The sequence below is a fragment of the Procambarus clarkii genome, chromosome 60 (genome assembly GCF_040958095.1).
Source record: "Procambarus clarkii isolate CNS0578487 chromosome 60, FALCON_Pclarkii_2.0, whole genome shotgun sequence".
Classification (NCBI taxonomy): domain Eukaryota; kingdom Metazoa; phylum Arthropoda; class Malacostraca; order Decapoda; family Cambaridae; genus Procambarus; species Procambarus clarkii.
The window spans coordinates 17,000,648-17,019,713 of record NC_091209.1 but is presented as its reverse complement, the minus strand read 5'-3'; the positions used below and the strand labels follow the sequence as shown (position 1 = coordinate 17,019,713).

Sequence of the window (19,066 nt, the reverse complement as noted above, 5' to 3'; positions counted from 1 at the left end):
CCTGGTCTGAGTGGCCAGCAAGCCTGGTCTGAGTGGCCAGCAAGCCTGGTCTGAGTGGCCAGCAAGCCTGGTCTGAGTGGCCAGCAAGCCTGGTCTGAGTGGCCAGCAAGCCTGGTCTGAGTGGCCAGCAAGCCTGGTCTGAGTGGCCAGCAAGCCTGGTCTGAGTGGCCAGCAAGCCTGGTCTGAGTGGCCAGCAAGCCTGGTCTGAGTGGCCAGCAAGCCTGGTCTGAGTGGCCAGCAAGCCTGGTCTGAGTGGCCAGCAAGCCTGGTCTGAGTGGCCAGCAAGCCTGGTCTGAGTGGCCAGCAAGCCTGGTCTGAGTGGCCAGCAAGCCTGGTCTGAGTGGCCAGCAAGCCTGGTCTGAGTGGCCAGCAAGCCTGGTCTGAGTGGCCAGCAAGCCTGGTCTGAGTGGCCAGCAAGCCTGGTCTGAGTGGCCAGCAAGCCTGGTCTGAGTGGCCAGCAAGCCTGGTCTGAGTGGCCAGCAAGCCTGGTCTGAGTGGCCAGCAAGCCTGGTCTGAGTGGCCAGCAAGCCTGGTCTGAGTGGCCAGCAAGCCTGGTCTGAGTGGCCAGCAAGCCTGGTCTGAGTGGCCAGCAAGCCTGGTCTGAGTGGTCAGCAAGCCAGGCCTGAGTGGCCAGCAAGCCAGGCCACCCAGACCTGGCTTGCTGGCCTCAACACAACACCAGGACCCTCACCAATATCAGCCACACCAACGACAAAGATCCAGCTATCGTAGACCTGGTCACGGCCAACCTCAGGAACTTTCTCTTTAATGCTACCTAACTCTCCGTCACTACAATACCTTTCATCCACCTCTCTCTCTCTCTCTCTCTCTTCCCCCCCCCCCTCCTCTCTCTCTCGTCTAACACACTTGCTTACCTCACTATTACCTTCTTCCTCCATTCTCCTCTCACTCCAACCTCCTCCTCGCATTTCCCGTCTCTCCTCTACATTTCCTCCCTCATCTCTCTCCCTCACCCTTTCCCATGCGGAGAAGATAATGTAACAGGGCCAAGCAGCGGCCAGCGGTGTTGACACACACTACGGCAACTTATATACCAATATTCTAGAGCAAATATGAAGTTAATAAATACAAAATAGTAGAAAAAGCAAGCCTGAGTACAGTCAGGTGAAACCGTAGTCTACTGACACCTGGCACAGTGCCATTAAGAGGGCTCTCCTGCAGCCTGTTTGGGGGAAAGAGCTGTGGCATAAAATACCAGGCAAGAGGAGGATGTTATTGCCGAGCGACAGCAGGAGGCCGGAATATCATCAAATTAACAGTCTGACCTCGTCTGTATTGACAAGGTGACCCAGAGCTCTCAGGGGCCCAGGTATACGTCCACAGGGCGCTGTCATAGCACATTGGAGGGTAATGTTAGGAATATATACAGAAAAGATGGAATAATGATGGGGATAAGAGAGAGAGGAAGAAGGGATAGTGAATATAAAGCCTCGTAGAGGGAGAGATGAGAGAGGCAATGGTTACGATAAGACGAGGTGATAAAAGTATGCCCTTAAACTTAGCAAACTGTGAAATATGGAGAACTATCTCACACTCCCTCCCTCACCCCCGCCCAATCCCTCCACTCACACTCTCCCTAAATCCATCTCTCACCCCACCTCTACCTCTCCACCCCCTTCCCCCTCCCTCGCCTCACGGGTGAGTGAACATGAAAATAATACATGAATGATAGTGACTATTCATTTTGCCAAGCGACGCCTGGCAGCTCGGTTGTTCAAGCATTAGCTACGGCTCGAGGTGCGACTTGAGGTAGATTAGAGCCCTGTAAGAAGGGGTCGTAGAGCCCTGTAAGAAGGGGTCGTAGAGCCCTGTGAGAGGGTCGTAGAGCCCTGTGAGAGGGCCGTAGAGCCCTGTGAGAAGGGCCGTAGAGCCCTGTGAGAGGGTCGTAGAGCCCTGTGAGAGGGCCGTAGAGCCCTGTGAGAGGGCCGTAGAGCCCTGTGAGAGGGCCGTAGAGCCCTGTGAGAGGGCCGTAGAGCCCTGTGAGAGGGCCGTAGAGCGCTTCCTTCTCACACTGTCCGAGACTGGACTGTCGGGCTCTCACAACTGTGATTTACTTGTTAATTACTTGTTAATAACTTTCTGCATATGTTTAGAAGCACAAAAATTAAGATTGAAACTGAAGAGAAAAAGGGTGGATAAGATAAAGGTTAAAGAGGAGGACGATGAGCAGTAAAAGGATGATAAGAAAACAGGAGGAGAAGAAAGTCGAGACAGAGTAGACGAGAAGAAAGAGGAACAGAAAACACAATAGACCAAATATCAACAATATTAAGGTTTGACTTCTCATTAAAATATACAAATTAGTAACAAAGTAAACGGCGAATCCCTTGGTGTTCTCACTGATAACAAGCTGCCGAATTTCCAGGACCACATTCAACATATAACAAAAAGTTTCTAAAACTGTCGGCATTCTTTCTAGAATCAGATATTATGTCCCTAGGAGCCGGTCGGCCGAGCAGACAGCACGCTGGACTTGTGATCCTGTGGTCCCAGGTTCAATCCCGGGCACCGGCGAGAAACAATGGGCAAAGTTTCTTTCTCCCTATGCCCCTGTTACGTAGCAGTAAAATAGGTACCTGGGTGTTAGTCAGCTGTCACGGGCTGCTTCCTGGGGGGTGGAGGCCTGGTCGAGGACCGGGCCGCGGGGACACTAAAGCCCCGAAATCATCTCAAGATAACTGCCCTGGTGACGCTCTATTACTCTCTCATCTATCCTTATATGAGTTATGGTATTTGTGCTTGGGGGAATTCTACTATCCAAAATCATTTACGTCCTCTAATTACTCAACACAAATCTACTATTAGAACAATATCTAACTCTGGTCCCAGACAGCACTCGGCCCCCTACATAAATTATTGAATCTGTTAGATATTAAATCTGCACATCGTCTCAAGTGTACTCTATATATATAAATGTATGTAGACTTGTAGAAATGTGTATATTTCTATACATATGTGTATTGGTATAGGTGGAAATGCTCTACAAATCTGGGAACCCAGAATGTGGAATGACCTCCCCAATCATGTCAAAGACTGTCCCTCTCTCAACCAGTTTAAGAGACTAAGTATTACCTAATACACTCCATGTAACCTACCTTACCCCCTAAATGTCAACCCAGGTCTTGCTATTTTCAAACACTATTCATTATTCACCAATCTGTTTAACTGCTGATATCTGCCCCGTATAAACTTAAAGGAAATTGTAGTCTCTTTATTTAGTTAAAATTTCATCATCTAATTATTATCATAATTTTTTCCCCTTTTTTCAATTTATACTTTTGATCTCAATTTTAAGTTTTAGTCTAAGTGTTCTTCCCACACCTTGCCCGAAACGCTGTGTGTATTAGGGACTTGAGACATAGTATGTTATAGCTCTATCTAGAAATCCGAAATTATGATTGTAATTCATTTTGAATGTATATACTTTTACCTGAATAAACATTATATTATAAAATTCTTTTCTTGGAAGTGAAGAGACCATAGAAAACGCAGACCAGGCCACTAGGGGTCTGGGCGCATGCGCAGTAAGGGGCGCGTCCTCCGCAGGGTATAAAAACCAGGGGTTCGAACTGTGGTCATTCACACCAGGAAAACTTCTATCCACCTACCCAGTGGTAAGTGTCCCTCTTCATAGTGACTTGTGAGTGACGGTGGTGCTTGTGAGTGACGGTGGTGCTTGTGAGTGACGGTGGTGCTTGTGAGTGATGGTGGTATTCGTGAGTGACTGTGGTGCTTGTGAGTGACGGTGGCACTTGTGAGTGACGGTGGTGCTTGTGAGTGACGGTGGTGCTTGTGAGTGACGGTGGTATTAGTGAGTGACGGTGGTGCTTGTGAGTGACGGTGGTATTAGTGAGTGACGGTGGTGCTTGTGAGTGACGGCGGTGCTTGTGAGTGACGGCGGTGCTTGTGAGTGACGGTGGTATTAGTGAGTGACGGTGGTGCTTGTGAGTGACGGTGGTATTAGTGAGTGACGGTGGTGCTTGTGAGTGACGGCGGTGCTTGTGAGTGACGGTGGTGTTTGTGAGTGACGGTGGTGTTTGTGAGTGACGGTGGTGTTTGTGAGTGACGGTGGTATTAGTGAGTGACGGTGGTGCTTGTGAGTGACGGTGTTTGTGAGTGACGGTGGTGTTTGTGAGTGACGGTGGTATTAGTGAGTGACGGTGGTGCTTGTGAGTGACGGTGGTGCTTGTGAGTGACGGTGGTGTTTGTGAGTGACGGTGGTGTTTGTGAGTGACGGTGGTGCTTGTGAGTGACAGTGGTGCTTGTGAGTGACGGTGGTGCTTGTGAGTGACGGTGGTGTTTGTGAGTGACGGTGGTGTTTGTGAGTGACGGTGGTGTTTGTGAGTGACGGTGGTGCTTGTGAGTGACGGTGGTGCTTGTGAGTGACGGTGGTGCTTGTGAGTGACAGTGGTGCTTGTGAGTGACGGTGCTTGTGAGTGACGGTGGTGCTTGTGAGTGACGGCGGTGCTTGTGAGTGACAGTGACACTGGGATGTCGGGTCATAATGGGGTGAGGGAGGGACCGAGTAATTTGGAAGGAAGAGTGGGGAAGGGGGAGAACACACAGGAGACGCCAGGAAAGATCAAACAAATACCGTGAAAGAATGAGAAGAAACGAGACAAAATAACCAAAACGAGAAATTAGGAACACAGGTGAGAAGAAGAGAACTAGAGGAGGAGGAGAAGTACGGAGGAGGAAGAGAAATAAGGAGGAGGAGGAGGACAGAAGAAGAAGAAGAGAACTAGAGGAGGAGGAGGAGGAGGACAGAAGAAGAAGAAGAAGAAAAAGAAGAAGAAGAAGAAAAAGACGAAGACGACGACGTGCCACCACCCTTCAGGTGGGAAGATGGTCAGGTGGTATATGCAAGGTGAGGGACCATCTTCACCTGGCTCCTCCTCACTATACAGTCTCCGCCTTTGTCACGCCCACGGCCTCCTCATCCCCCCACGCCTCTCCCTTCACCAGAGACCAGGGAAGAGGGAGAGGGAGTGGGCGGTGGGAGGGACGGGCGGAGGGAGGGGGGAGGGAGAGGGACGGGCGGAGGGAGGGAGGGAGGGAGAGGGACGGGCGGAGGGGAGGGGGGGGGGAGTGGGTCAGTAATCCCAGAGAAAGGTTTATGGTTGAAAGTTATTGCCCGTTTACCTTGACAACACTGTCCAGCTGAACGGTGGCCTTGACTGTTGGCCTCTGGCAGGCCCCAAAACACTCCCCGGACACTCGCAACACTCCCTGGACACTCGCAACACTCCCTGGACACTGACAACACTCCCTGGACACTCGCAACACTTCCTGGACACTGACAACACTCCCTGGACACTGACAACACTCCCTGGACACTGACAACACTCCCTGGACACTCACAACACCCCCTGGACACTCACAACACTCCCTGGACACTCACAACACCCCCTGGACACTCACAACACCCCCTGGACACTCACAACACTCCCTGGACACTCACAACACCCCCTGGACACTCACAACACCCCCTGGACACTCACAACACTCCCTGGACACTCGCAACACTCTCTGGACACTCACAACACCCCCTGGACACTCACAACACTCCCTGGACACTCACAACACCCCCTGGACACTCGCAACACTCCCTGGACACTCGCAACACTCCCTGGACACTCGCAACACTCCCTGGACACTCACAACACTCCCTGGACACTCACAACACCCCCTGGACACTCACAACACCCCCTGGACACTCACAACACTCCCTGGACACTCACAACACTCCCTGGACACTCACAACACCCCCTGGACACTCACAACACCCCCTGGACACTCACAACACCCCCTGGACACTCACAACACCCCCTGGACACTCACAACACTCCCTGGACACTCACAACACCCCCTGGACACTCACAACACTCCCTGGACACTCACAACACCCCCTGGACACTCACAACACTCCCTGGACACTCACAACACCCCCTGGACACTCACAACACCCCCTGGACACTCACAACACCCCCTGGACACTCACAACACTCCCTGAACACTCACAACACCCCCTGGACACTCACAACACTCCCTGGACACTCACAACACTCCCTGGACACTCACAACACCCCCTGGACACTCACAACACCCCCTGGACACTCACAACACTCCCTGGACACTCACAACTCTCCCTGGACACTCACAACACTCCCTGGACACTCACACCTTCCTGACCACAGCACCATGTTGCCTATGTCCACTCACAAGATGAGTGGCGCTGCCCAATAAACTCGCCCCTTGGGGCAAAATTTAAAATTTAAACCATGCCCATGGGTGGTGGGTGGTCCTGGACAGTGAAGGTGCCGTGGGTGGTAGGGTGCCATCAAACAGTGGCACCCTACCACCCGTTGTTAGACAACGGGTGAAAGGGTGAAAGACAAATACTGAATGTGGGTGTAGTGGCTTAGCACTTTCTCTTGATAATTACCTCACCTTAGCTCACAGCAACTCACCCTTGTCTGTTTTACAGGTGTTCGCCGCCCTCACAAGTGCTCCCGGACCAGCCGCCCGCACCCGCCCACACGCCGCCCACCATGAGAGTACTGGTGGTGTTGTGTGGGGTTGTGGCCCTGGCCGCCGCCCGCATGGCTTACTTCTTTCCCTCCGGGTACGAAGATCTGGTCGGTGAGGTGTCGCAGAGCTTCAGCTGCGACGGCCGCCCCTACGGGTACTACGCCGACGTCGACAACGCCTGCAGGGTCTTCCACGTCTGTCTCCCCATCCAGGATGACCTGGGCCAGGTGAGGCTCTATCCTCATCTCCTTCGCCCATGGCTTCGTGTTGTAACTCTCAAAGTGGTGTTCTTACAGCTGTTTATCACCACAAATGCTTCTTATCATCCGGACACTTCAATCATGTACCTTTTCCTCTGCGTTTTGCATGTGAATTGCGTTCATCAAGGGAGGTTCTCACTGCCGGGGATGAGCGAGGTCATCCTCTATACTGCCCATAGAACTTACAGCCATTTCATACTTAGTGATTATGCACCATTCCTTTCCCCTCCGTCCCATCCTAATCCGCTTCCTGAACCGTTCGAAGTGCTATATAGTCGTAATGGCTTGGCGCTTTCTCCTGATACTTTTCTTCATACCTTGGTGCCTAAAACTGTACTGCTTAACACACCTGAACTTCCACATCTGGAGCCACAATATTATAACTTTGATTCGTAACAATTCTAGATATGTTTTTTGTTTTCTACTTCCGTCAAATTAGTGTTTACATTTATTTACCTTCCATTTATGACAAGATTCTTTATATATTCTGATTTAGTCGTGCTCTTACAGACGAGCGCCGTGGACCAGTTCACATTCGTGTGTCCCAACCAGACGGTGTTCAACCAGGAGTCGCTGACCTGCACCTCCGCAGAGGACGCCTTTCCCTGCCAGCAGGCGGCCTCTCTCTACGACCTGGTCAACTCAGAGTTCGGCAGGATCACGCAGGACGACCTCGAGTAGTCGTCATCGCCGCTGATGACGCGCAGCTGACCCTCTGGGACGCTACGCCACCTCTGTAGAGCTACAAGTCTCCCTGAAGACGTCTTCGGGAAGTAAATGATGCGACGTAGGACGCAGGGACCAGATTCACGAAGCAGTTATGCAAGCGCTTGCGAACCTGTATCTCAATCTTTCACGGCTTTGTTTACAATTATTAAACAGTTAATGAGCTCCGAAGCACCAGGAGGCTGTTTATAACAAAAACAACAGCTGATTGGGAAGTTTTCATGCATACAAACTGTTTAATAAAAGTAACCAAAGCCGTCAAAGATTGAGGAAAGTTGTACACGTTCGTAAGTACTTGTGTAATTGCTTCGTGCATCTGGCTCCAGGAGGGCTCTCTAAGACCGCACCTCGCAAGTACAGACACCCGTGGACGCCATCAGGAATACGAGATGTGACAAGTAACTGTCATCAGATAATGTGCACCAACACCCACAGGCTAAATCTACCCTGCCATCTACCCGTCAATCTACCTAAATCTACCTGCCATCTACCTGTCAGTATTGTCATACACCTAATGCTTGTCAGTGTTGCAAGCTTATAAACTTGCATTAAACTGGCAAAAATATTATCACGTTGTGATATTAAGGGGGCATATCGATGTAAAATTAAAAGTGGTTCAATTTGCTTATAAATTTTTTTATGAAATGGTTATAGAAAGGGCTGCAGCTGGTCCAAGTTTCATCATCACACCCTAAACAGAAAAGGAGAAAAAAAATAAACAACGAATTATGCAACGAATTTTCAAATAGTTTCAGGGAACACATGTGTCAACTAAAATCATTTCTATAACACTCAGATATTAAATTAAGCACATAATAAAGGATTCTAGTGATCAGTTTTATCAAAAAAGTGTTTAGTGCAATAATATAATTATTCAAAGTTACCCTTCTAAAAAATATGCAATATATGATATTTATAAATTTTTATAAAATCAACAAATAGACTTTGGACTAAAATGTCTACTAGAGTCTGTAGAAGCACAAACGCTACATATAAGGTGTAATTTGCATGTAAATTGATTAATAAATGAACGCCCTGAAGTAATTTGAAGGTGTAAATTACTTTCCAGAGTAAAATAAAGATCCAAGTTCGGCCACCTGTAGCTGAGCTTGACTTCGACAGATTTCGTTCATAATTGGCACCCTTGCAGATAGGCATCCATTGAGCAAGGTGTGCAAGTTTCATGCAAATCCCTTGATAACAAACGAGAAAAAAAAAATTGGCCAAAAAAAAAAAGAAAAAAAAAATTTACATATAAATATATTGCACATACATATTACAATTATTACAAGAGTTTGTGCTTCTACAGCACATAATAGACATTTTAGTTGACACATGTGTTCCCTGAGATTATTTGAGAATGTTGAACATTCGTTGCATAATACGTTGTGCATTTTTTTTCTCCTTTTCTGTTTAGGGTGTGATGGTGAAACCTGGACCAGTTGCAGCCCTTTCTATAACCATTTCATAAAAAAAATTATAAGCAAATTGAACAACTTTTAATTTATAACGATTTATAATGATATGCCCCCTTAATCACAATGTTACATCCTCCTACTCTTCTTCCTCCTCTCCCGAAATATATTAAGTCTCAATAAACTATAATTTGCCATCTTCAATATAGTCTCAATAACTCTACAATACTACACAGTTAACATTGATGGTGTGTATTTTGGGACTTATTCAGAGAGCTCCAGTCAGTTCAAACAGTCTTCTCCAATAATACATAGTATTTTAATGTTAAAAATCCCCAACAGGCAAAATATGATGTACTATACATACTATTGCGGATCACAAACGTTTACGTTTTCTATGCGTGGATTTATATTTTTATATTTTTTTTTATTGAGGGAAGGAAGGAAGGAATTATCAAGGGAAAGCGCCAAGACATTACGACTATATAGCACTGGGAAGGGGTCAGGATAAGGATTTGGGATGGGACGAGGGAAGGAATGGTGCCCCAACCACTTGGACGGTCTGGGATTGAACGCCGATCTGCATGAATGATGCAATGATGTTAATGTTTGCAGATGATGCGAAGCTAATGAGGAATGTAAACACTGAGGAGGACTGCAGGAAGTTACAGGAGGACATTGACAAACTCCAGCAGTGATAAGGCAAATGGTTGGTGCACTTCAATCCCAAAAGTAAGGTAATGAGGACGGGAAAGGGAGAGAGGGGAGACCAGAGGGCAGCTACACCATGAGGGGAAGGCAGCTACACCATGAGGGGAAGGCAGCTACACTATGAGGGGAAGGCAGCTACACCATGAGGGGAAAGGCACCTACACCATGAGGGGAAAGGCACCTACACCATGAGGGGAAGGCAGCTACACCATGAGGGGAAGGCAGCTACACCATGAGGGGAAAGGCACCTACACCATGAGGGGAAAGGCACCTACACCATGAGGGAAAGGCACCTACACCATGAGGGGAAGGCAGCTACACCATGAGGGGAAAGGCACCTACACCATGAGGGGAAGGCAGCTACAGGAATCAGAGAGTTAGGAGTGGATATAATTCCTACACTCACACCAGAGACACATGTATACAGGATAACATCTGCAGCATACAGGAAGCTGGTAAATATAAGAACATTTGTTTAGAAACCTTAATCAGGACTTCTTCGAGGCACTCTACACATTTCTTAGACCAATACTGGAATATGCATTACCGGCATAGAATCCTCACCTTGTGAACCAAAGCCTAAACTGAACAAGTACAAAGGTTAGCAACAAGATTGGTACCAAAGCAAAGAGGATTAAGCTACGAGGATAGGCTAATGGAACTAAATCTCACATCCTTAGAGGATAGAAGGAACGGAGAGGATATGATCACATCATACAAGATACTGAGGATAATCTCTTTGAATAGAGTAGGGACAAGAGGATAAAAGTGGAAGCTGGAAACGCAAATGAGCCAAAGGAATGTAAGGAAATACTGGTACCCAGTACGGGCGGTCAACAAGTGGCATGCACTGACAGAAGGTTGTAGAAGCCACCTCCATCCACAACTTTTTGCCCAGATTCGACAAAGAATTTGGACATAAAAATAGTTTAATAGTAATAGCAGGTACAACACTCGCTTCATGCAGGATGCCGTCCAATCCCCGACCGTCCAAGTGGTTGGGCACCATTCCTTCCCCCGTCCCATCCCAAATCCTTCTCCTGATCCCGTTCTGGGGCTATATAGTCGTAATGGCTTGGCGCTATCCCTGAGAGTTCCCTTCCCTTCCCTCCCGTAATATGTGAAGGTAACAGCGCCAACACACATTATTTCACATATACAGTCCCCATGGTGAAGTGGTAAGACACTCGCATGGCGTTTCGCGAGTGCTTTGGCCTGGGTTCATATCCCGGCCGGGGAAAGGATTTACTGGGCGTCAATCCTTAACTGTAGCCTCTGTTTACCCAACAGTAAAATGAGTACCTGGTTTTTAAACGATTTGGCGGGTCGTATTCCGGGGAATATTAGATGCGTGCTAGTGGCTGTACAAGAATGTAACAACTCTTAAATAAATAAATAAATAAATAAATTAATAAAATAAAAACATGAAAGACGTCCTTGAAATGAAACTGAACGAAGACAGTTTATGATGTCAAACATCATCTTGACCATTCCAACAATGATCCATTCTAGGCGGTACGTTTTCTTAACTTATAAGCTAAACACACATACAACAATGTTCCCTAACTATTAACTTGAAGCCTGTCGAAACTGGACTACCTATTACACAGTGAATGCAATTTCATTGAGTCATACCTAAAACCAATTCATTTTCTGTAAAACCACAATAACGAAAACGACTTCACATGTTCAGGGGGTAACCATTCTAAACTTAATAAGCGTTTAAATGGTTTACTCAAGAGCTACCCATAGACATGACGGTAACACATATTCAATATTACAAACCCCCCCCCCCCCACGTCTTCCCACCCCTGGGAAACTATAAAAAGTAAATAAATAAAAGAATTACATGATTTCCGTCGTCATGAGTTAAATTTGGTCATCTCTCCTTGCGTAATAGTGGTGTTTATTGTATATATTTTAAAACTTGAGACACATGTACGAATCGGATTTGAGAATACTGGGATATATATATATATATATATATATATATATATATATATATATATATATATATATATATATATATATATATCTCAGGGAGCTACGGCTTCTGCTATACGACAATAGTTCAGCTGTTCAGATGTACACTGTAATTCACAGTCAGCCTTTTGTTTTCATACCAGAATATATACATATACAAGAGTTTACATTCTTGTAAAGCCACTATTACGCGTAGCGTTTCGGGCAAGGTCCTTAACCCTAATTTCCCCGGAATACGACCCCGCCGAATCGTTTAACAACCAGGTACCCATTCACTGCTGGGTGAACAGAGGCTACAGTTAAGGATTGGCGCCCGGTCAATCCTCCCCGGCCAGGATGGGGGCCAGGATATAGCAAGAATGCTCACAGTAAACGGGACGGTGTCGACCCCCAATGCCACCTTAAAAAGGTGATCGGCCCCCATAACACAACCTTTTGGGGTGGACCCGGGCACCGCCGGGTACGTCATATCAACAAAGTATATAATGGTTTTACAAATAAAATCCGGCACCAACACTAATTTTTTCAGGCCTACCCAAGGCCTTTCCTCCTCCTTCCCCTCTCCCTCTCCCTCCCACCCTCCTCTATCCTTCCCTCCCACCCTCCCCTATCCTTCCCTCCATCCCCTCACCCTCCCCTCCTTCCCCTCTCTCTCCCTCCCTCCCCTAACCATCAAAATATCCATAAGAGTCACGTAATCAGCCTTTGACCCGAGACTTGTATCTGGTGAGGTTTGGTGTCAAGTTGGGTCGGTCGAACTGAAGTTATGGTCGGGCGGGGAGGTGCTGGGGTCAGGTGGGGAGGTGCTGGGGTCAGGTGGGGAGGTGCTGGGGTCAGGTGGGGAGGTGCTGGGGTCAGGTGGGGAGGTGTTAGGGTCAGGTGGGGAGGTGCTGGGGTCAGGTGGGGAGGTGCTGGGGTCAGGTGGGGAGGTGTTGGGGTCAGGTGGGGAGGTGCTGGGGTCAGGTGGGGAGGTGCTGGGGTCAGGTGGGGAGGTGTTAGGGTCAGGTGGGGAGGTGCTGGGGTCAGGTGGGGAGGTGCTGGGGTCAGGTGGGGAGGTGTTGGGGTCAGGTGGGGAGGTGCTGGGGTCAGGTGGGGAGGTGCTGGGGTCAGGTGGGGAGGTGCTGGGGTCAGGTGGGGAGGTGCTGGGGTCAGGTGGAGAGGTGGAATGGCAATACAGCATTACCCAGTTCACCTTGGTACCGAAGACGCAAGCACCGTGGGAAGACTTGGTGGGGCTTGCTTGTACTTCCTTGGGAGGAAGGGGGAGAGAGAGAGAGAGAGAGAGAGAGAGAGAGAGAGAGAGAGAGAGAGAGAGAGAGAGAGAGAGAGAGAGAGAGAGAGAGAGAGAGAGAGAGAGAGAGAGAGAGAGAGAGAGAGAGAGACATACAACACTGAGTTGAACGAGAGGTCTAATATTCCTCAAATACATCCATCTATATATACAATTCCAAGGGCGATACAGGAAACGCAGAAAATACAATACTGTAGTTTGAATAAATCCATCTATGTTCTCACGTCCGTGACATCAGGATATACACGCTCCTTAACAATACCTATACACCTTACTGTATAACCTAAAACTATGAAATTGTGTCAATTAAAACCACTTGAGACGTCAACAGTGTCAACTAGTAAGGTCAAGCAGCAAAGATATTTTCCAAGAACAATTAACTCACGTCACTTGCTTCTGTAAATACTTGCGCGTGAAGTCTTACTAATTTGATCTCTCTTTTCTCTGCATTATTGCCACACTCGGACATATTATATCATAAACAACAATCATAAAACTTCTCTATTTACTATTTTTAGAGTTTCACATATTATATATTATATATAAATATATACACACACATACACGCCTCATGCGTAATATTAATATTCTATATCCTTAAGCAGATTTTGGTTCTCGCTGATCTAGATATGTATAGCTGGATATTAATTAAAAATTCCCAGATAATGTCATTTAATATTTTGACCGATATCAACATTCCGCCACTTTGGCCTCAGAGTGGCGGGATGCCACCACAGGCGTCCAGTAGGGCTTAGCACTGACGATAGACATATTCCATCAGGGGATGTTTAGGAATATGGCTATCGGGGAATATTCCCGATGCACTGAAAGAAGGTGTGGAAACCACCTCCATCCATAACTTTTTGCCCAGATTCGACAAAGAATTTGGACATAAAAATAGTTATATATTCTGTTTCAGAATATATTCTATATATTCAATGTTTAGTGCCATCCACCGTGGCACTAAAGATGCTGAAGCTTCAGAGCCCCTAATTCCTGAGGGAGGGGGGGGGGGAGGGGGTCCAAAAGCTACTTTTGTTTACATTGCTCAGGCTTTCTTGGGGGACGGTACGAGGGGGTTATCTTGAGGTTATCTTGAGATGATTTCGGGGCTTTAGTGTCCCCGCGGCCCGGTCCTCGACCAGGCCTCCACCCCCAGGAAGCAGCCCGTGACAGCTAACACCCAGGTACCTATTTTACTGCTAGGTAACAGGGGCATAAAGTGAAAGAAACTCTGCCCATTGTTTCTCGCCGGCGCCTGGGATCAAACCCAGGACCACAATATCACAAGTCCAGCGTGCTGTCCGCTCGGCCGACCGGCTCCCGGGGGTACAGCAGTAAGGGTACGGAAGCGCGAGTACAGTAGCAAGGGTAAAGAAGCACACTTCACCCTGAAGACTCCACAAGCCACCATCAAGGTAAACTGGTGTCATCACAGCCTTTCTCAAACGGGTTTTTCATTCAGCAATGGGGGGGAGGGGGGAGTGGGGTGGGGAAGGGCCACATAAGGGAGGGGAGTGGGAGGGGCCACGCAAGGAAGGGGGGAAGGAGAGGGGAGGATAATGGGAAGGGGGAGCCAAATATTGTAGGGAAAAGTGAGAGCTTTTATCACCCCCACATTATTGTATTGTATTGTATTTACCATCCCACATTATTGTATTGCTTCAAAAGACAGAAGGATCCAAAACCTGTGCCGTAATATCATGACGTCATAATGACGTCACATCATCTCCACACACACCACACATAAAGCTAAATTCCATCTATTAAGAGGACGAGGAGTCACAATAACGTGGCTGAAATATGTTGACCAAACCACACACTGGTCAATCACGACTGGATAATGAGGATAACAGTAACCTTCCCACCGACTGCATCACACATTACATCCTCATAATAAACCATAATACAAGGACCGAGGACAAGAAGGAATCATGAAGGGATAACAGATAATTGATAAAGCGAGGAAATGGGCATAAAAACAGAGTTTCAATGTTAAAAACACGAAGACGTAAGAGGAATAATTCTGATAACAGTTGGATCAAGAATAATGAAGTGCAAGAATAATGATAGATATAGATAGTAGGTATCAGCAAAAGGGGAAATAATCAAGAGATATCGGATAAAATAGTGTCACGGTGATAAGGACTAAAATGTAAACAAGGATAATGAATAACTCGACCTTCTGGGTTTAAATTACTCTGCGGTACATACTAATACTCCGTTACAACAGATCAAGAATCCAGGCAACATTCCCCCGCTAACTACGCTATTAACCACGCTAACTACGCTATTAACCACGCTAACTATGTCATTAACTGCGACTCGTCCAAATGAGTTACGAACAACTGTGTTGTTCGTAATTTAATTGTGTTGTAAATACAATAAAAAAATCTCCCTAAAATTCCCAAGTTTAATTTCCTTATTCAATGACTTTCTTAATCACGACTGGAAAACATTTCCTCGAGACGGGTCAGCGACGCAAGGTCACGGACCTCGCGTGACCTTGGTGTGAGAGTCCGGGTCAAGGATGACCTTACACACACACACACACACACACACACACACACACACACACACACACACACACACACCCAGAGGAAGGTCACCAAAACTGAATGGGAACAACATCCCAGCGTTCAGAAGCATCTCTACTCAAACGTTGACCAAACCGAACACCAGTAAGTGAAGGGACGACGGCGTTTCGGTCCGTCCTGGACCATTCTCAAGTCGATTGTCTATCTGTCTACTATCACAATTTTTTCAGAACTGTACATGTGTTTTTATCTCGTGTGACGTCCTATCCAAAATCGTAATCAATGATTGCAAGTTGATCTATCGTAGATAATGCCTATATTAGTAGGGACTAAAACCTGTACCTGTAAGAACATTGTGATGTCACATTGACGTCACACACATGTGCATGAAAACACACATATATATAAATATATATGTATTATAAACAACATTTTTATCTCTTATTGTCGTTGGGTTGGGTTGAGTTCCGTCGGGTTGGGTGTGTTTAATAAGTATTAATTCAGCAAAAGGGCCCAAACGTTTCTCAGGTTTCAGACCCTACTCGTCTACACAGTAAGGTGAGACACACCGCCTGCTACAGCCTCATTACTGTGTACCGTAACGTTAACTACAGTACTGTACTTCGACCACTAACTACCCTTGGGGTTGAAGTACCTACATACCGCTCACAACGATGGGTAGGGGTGCCCATAGTCAACGAATTAAACTACCCCTCGCCTACCCTCCGGTTCCTTCAGGCATGGCGTCAACAAGATCAACAAAATGCAACTTGCTATCGAGAGGGAAACGTCCCTCGCAGCCAGTCATGGCCAGGGCCTCCCGGATGCTCCTGCTGGCCATGACTCTACGGCTCTTAAAATATTCATGAAGCTCTGTATTAGAGATGACTGGGAGGTGACGTAGGTGGTCTCGCTCTCGCTCTCGCGCTGGGTCTTAATTGGGCTCGATCTCTCAATGGGTCTTATTTAGGCTCGCGCTATGGTCTTACTAGGCTCGCTTGCTTCGCGTTTTTTGTTTCAATTGGCAGGGTAGAGGATACGTATCGCCCTCTTCCTGGGTCTTGTACCCTGGGCAACAAGGAAGATTGAGGAAACTTACATAGTTGCAAAAGTTGCACAGAGGGCGACCTTAGTGATGGTAGTCGTGCATAGGCTGACCTCTGGCTGTTACCACCCGTGGCAGCTCGCGCGCCGAGGTACCGGATACCGCACGCATGTAAACAATATCAAGCCATGACGCACCACCACGATTATCTCACACGAAAAGTAAATATTGATATACCCTGCGGCCCCCTCTGGCCACCTCTTACGGACACTGTCGTACCGTCTGCAAGTTCCCGTATGATACTCGCCGTCATGAGAAGATGACAGAAAAACTAGCGGGGCGTGTTGATGGTGGTGGTGGTGAAGGGCAAGGTTGAGGCCGCCCAGATCACAACGGGTTTGAAGACCGTCCTAAACACGTTTGTGACGTACGGTTATACGTCTGGCAGCGGATATAGCCTGGTAACCAAAGTTGCACATTGACATGCAATTCCTGTTGTTTTATCAGATAAACAGTTGATTATTTATCGTGGTTTAAAAAATCCACCAGAACATATTAATATGTGTATCAATAATATAAAACTATCATCTATTAGTAATAGTTTTTGTGCAATTCAGTGTTTTTCCCGGATAAGCGCGCGTACGCCAGAGATAGTACTGGAGACATAGGCACTGGGAGGAAGATCTTACCAACCAGGCGGTCCAAGAAATGGTGGAGGAAAACCAAAGGAGATACATACAACACTTAAAGACAGGGGAACGAGGACAACTAAACCCACCACCACATTCAAGAGACAATATCAAGAGAAAATCAGAAAAAAAACATTGGATAAAACACAGAGAACCGAGGACACCGGAGAAATCGAAAAAAACAAATACTAGAGTTCAAGGAATAAAAACATAAGCACCAGAAGAAGAAAATATTCCGAAAATTATATTGCATCAGTAGTCAAGCTGCATAGGAAGTGAGCACATAGTGATGAGCCCTGAGGCACAGAGACCACATCACTGTGTACTGTACACACCAGGTACAGTACTGTACCTGGTACTAAAACACGAGGTACAATACTGTACTTGGTACAAACACACGAGGTACAGACACCACATCACTGTCGACTGTATCTAGAGAACATTAAAATCCGGCTTTTTTTTAACCTCTCCATAAAAGGAATGTTTTGTAATTCCTGGCATTAACTTGGTCATCCCTCTGTCTGTATTCTTTGAGGTGCGCTCACGTCCAGTCTAGAGCGCACACACCAAAACTGGAAAGCATAATAGAAACAGAGCTTAACAAGGCGAAGATGATGCTGTGAAAAAACAAATTAGATGTGTTTGCATGTTTTTTTAACACAGGCTTCATGCATCCAGCTGCTGGACCCAGCAGTGAATCGACTAACGATTAGCTCGCTATTAGACGCTAATCACCGCGTGATCAGTGAGTAATTAGGGGTGTAGAGGGCGAGGTCAAGAGAGGTGCTTACTGTAAGAGATTAGATAAGGAAAAACCACAAAGTAAGATCAGCAGAAGTCACTGATTAGCTCCACCATCTTGAGGATCGTCAACATCTTGAAGGTCACCTTTCCAACGAGTGACCTCAGCTAATTTGTCCGAGCCATACTAAGAGGCACCAACAGGTTATCCAGCTTACAGACAGAACAAAAAAACAACCTTAATGCCAAGGGTCGAGAGAGGTCAAAGTAAACACCGGACTAGAAGGGTCTATGAACCATATTGTACCTTGAGGCCATTTGGAGAAAGAGAAACTGAGGGCCTTCAAACACCTGTCAGGAGGACCACTGTCTCAGTCTCAAACACCTGTCAGGAGGACCACTGTCTCAGTCTCAAACACCTGTCAGGAGGACCACTGTCTCAGTCTCAAACACCTGTCAGGAGGACCACTGTCTCAGTCTCAAACACCTGTCAGGAGGACCACTGTCTCAGTCTCAAACACCTGTCAGGAGGACCACTGTCTCAGTCTCAAACACCTGTCAGGAGGACCACTGTGTCGGTCTCAAACACCTGTCAGGAGGATCATTAGGTTAGCACATTGAATTGTGAACGTTGTGGCAAACCAGGAGACCACGTAGCGAGGTCTTTAGCAAGGCTGTTGATCATGATATACGAGTCACACTTGTATTATTCTACTGATCATTATTGAACATTATTTAATAACAGAGGATTCTTGTAGTAAGATTATTTAATAACACAGAATTCTTGTAGTAAGATTATCAATTACATTCAATGTCTTGATTATATTATTAATGAATGAGAAATTATGTAAAATTGTCTTTACTATCGATCATTTACATCTTCACACGTACTTCTGGTTGGAAAATTGAGCTCTAGCTACTGGACCCTGCCTTTGTAGCCGCTGGCTTCTATTGTTGCCATCATCCCTGACCTATTTCTTCATCATTCCCATTCAGGATATGATTCATTTAGTTCACCTGTACAACCTGTTCTTTCAGATCATTCCACTTCTCTACTGCTCCTACGCTAAGAGAAAACTGTTCAACATCTCTACGGTGCATGGTTGTTTCTCAAGA

The 19,066-nt window shown here is 46.8% G+C and overlaps 2 protein-coding genes across 2 annotated transcripts in view; one reads left to right on the top strand and one right to left on the bottom strand.

Moving 5' to 3' along the window:
- The window catches only part of LOC123766754 (prohormone-4), a 197,148-nt gene that overhangs the window by 87,224 nt on the left and 90,858 nt on the right, over positions 1 to 19,066 (bottom strand). The gene's annotated exons all lie outside the window — the stretch shown is intronic.
- LOC123766755 (U-scoloptoxin(01)-Cw1a) lies at positions 3,500 to 9,103 on the top strand. Its single transcript, XM_045756105.2, has 3 exons — positions 3,500 to 3,635; positions 6,509 to 6,779; positions 7,323 to 9,103. The coding sequence occupies exons 2-3, from the start codon at positions 6,573 to 6,575 to the stop codon at positions 7,491 to 7,493; spliced, it is 378 nt and encodes a 125-aa protein (XP_045612061.1). The 5' UTR covers positions 3,500 to 3,635; positions 6,509 to 6,572; the 3' UTR covers positions 7,494 to 9,103.

Excerpts from the sequence above, each read along its gene's own strand:
- LOC123766755 (XM_045756105.2), top strand. The coding sequence starts at position 6,573 with ATGAGAGTACTGGTGGTGTTGTGTGGGGTTGTGGCCCTGGCCGCCGCC. Across the intron at positions 6,780-7,322 it reads TCCAGGATGACCTGGGCCAG|ACGAGCGCCGTGGACCAGTT; the intron begins GTGAGGCTCTAT and ends GTGCTCTTACAG.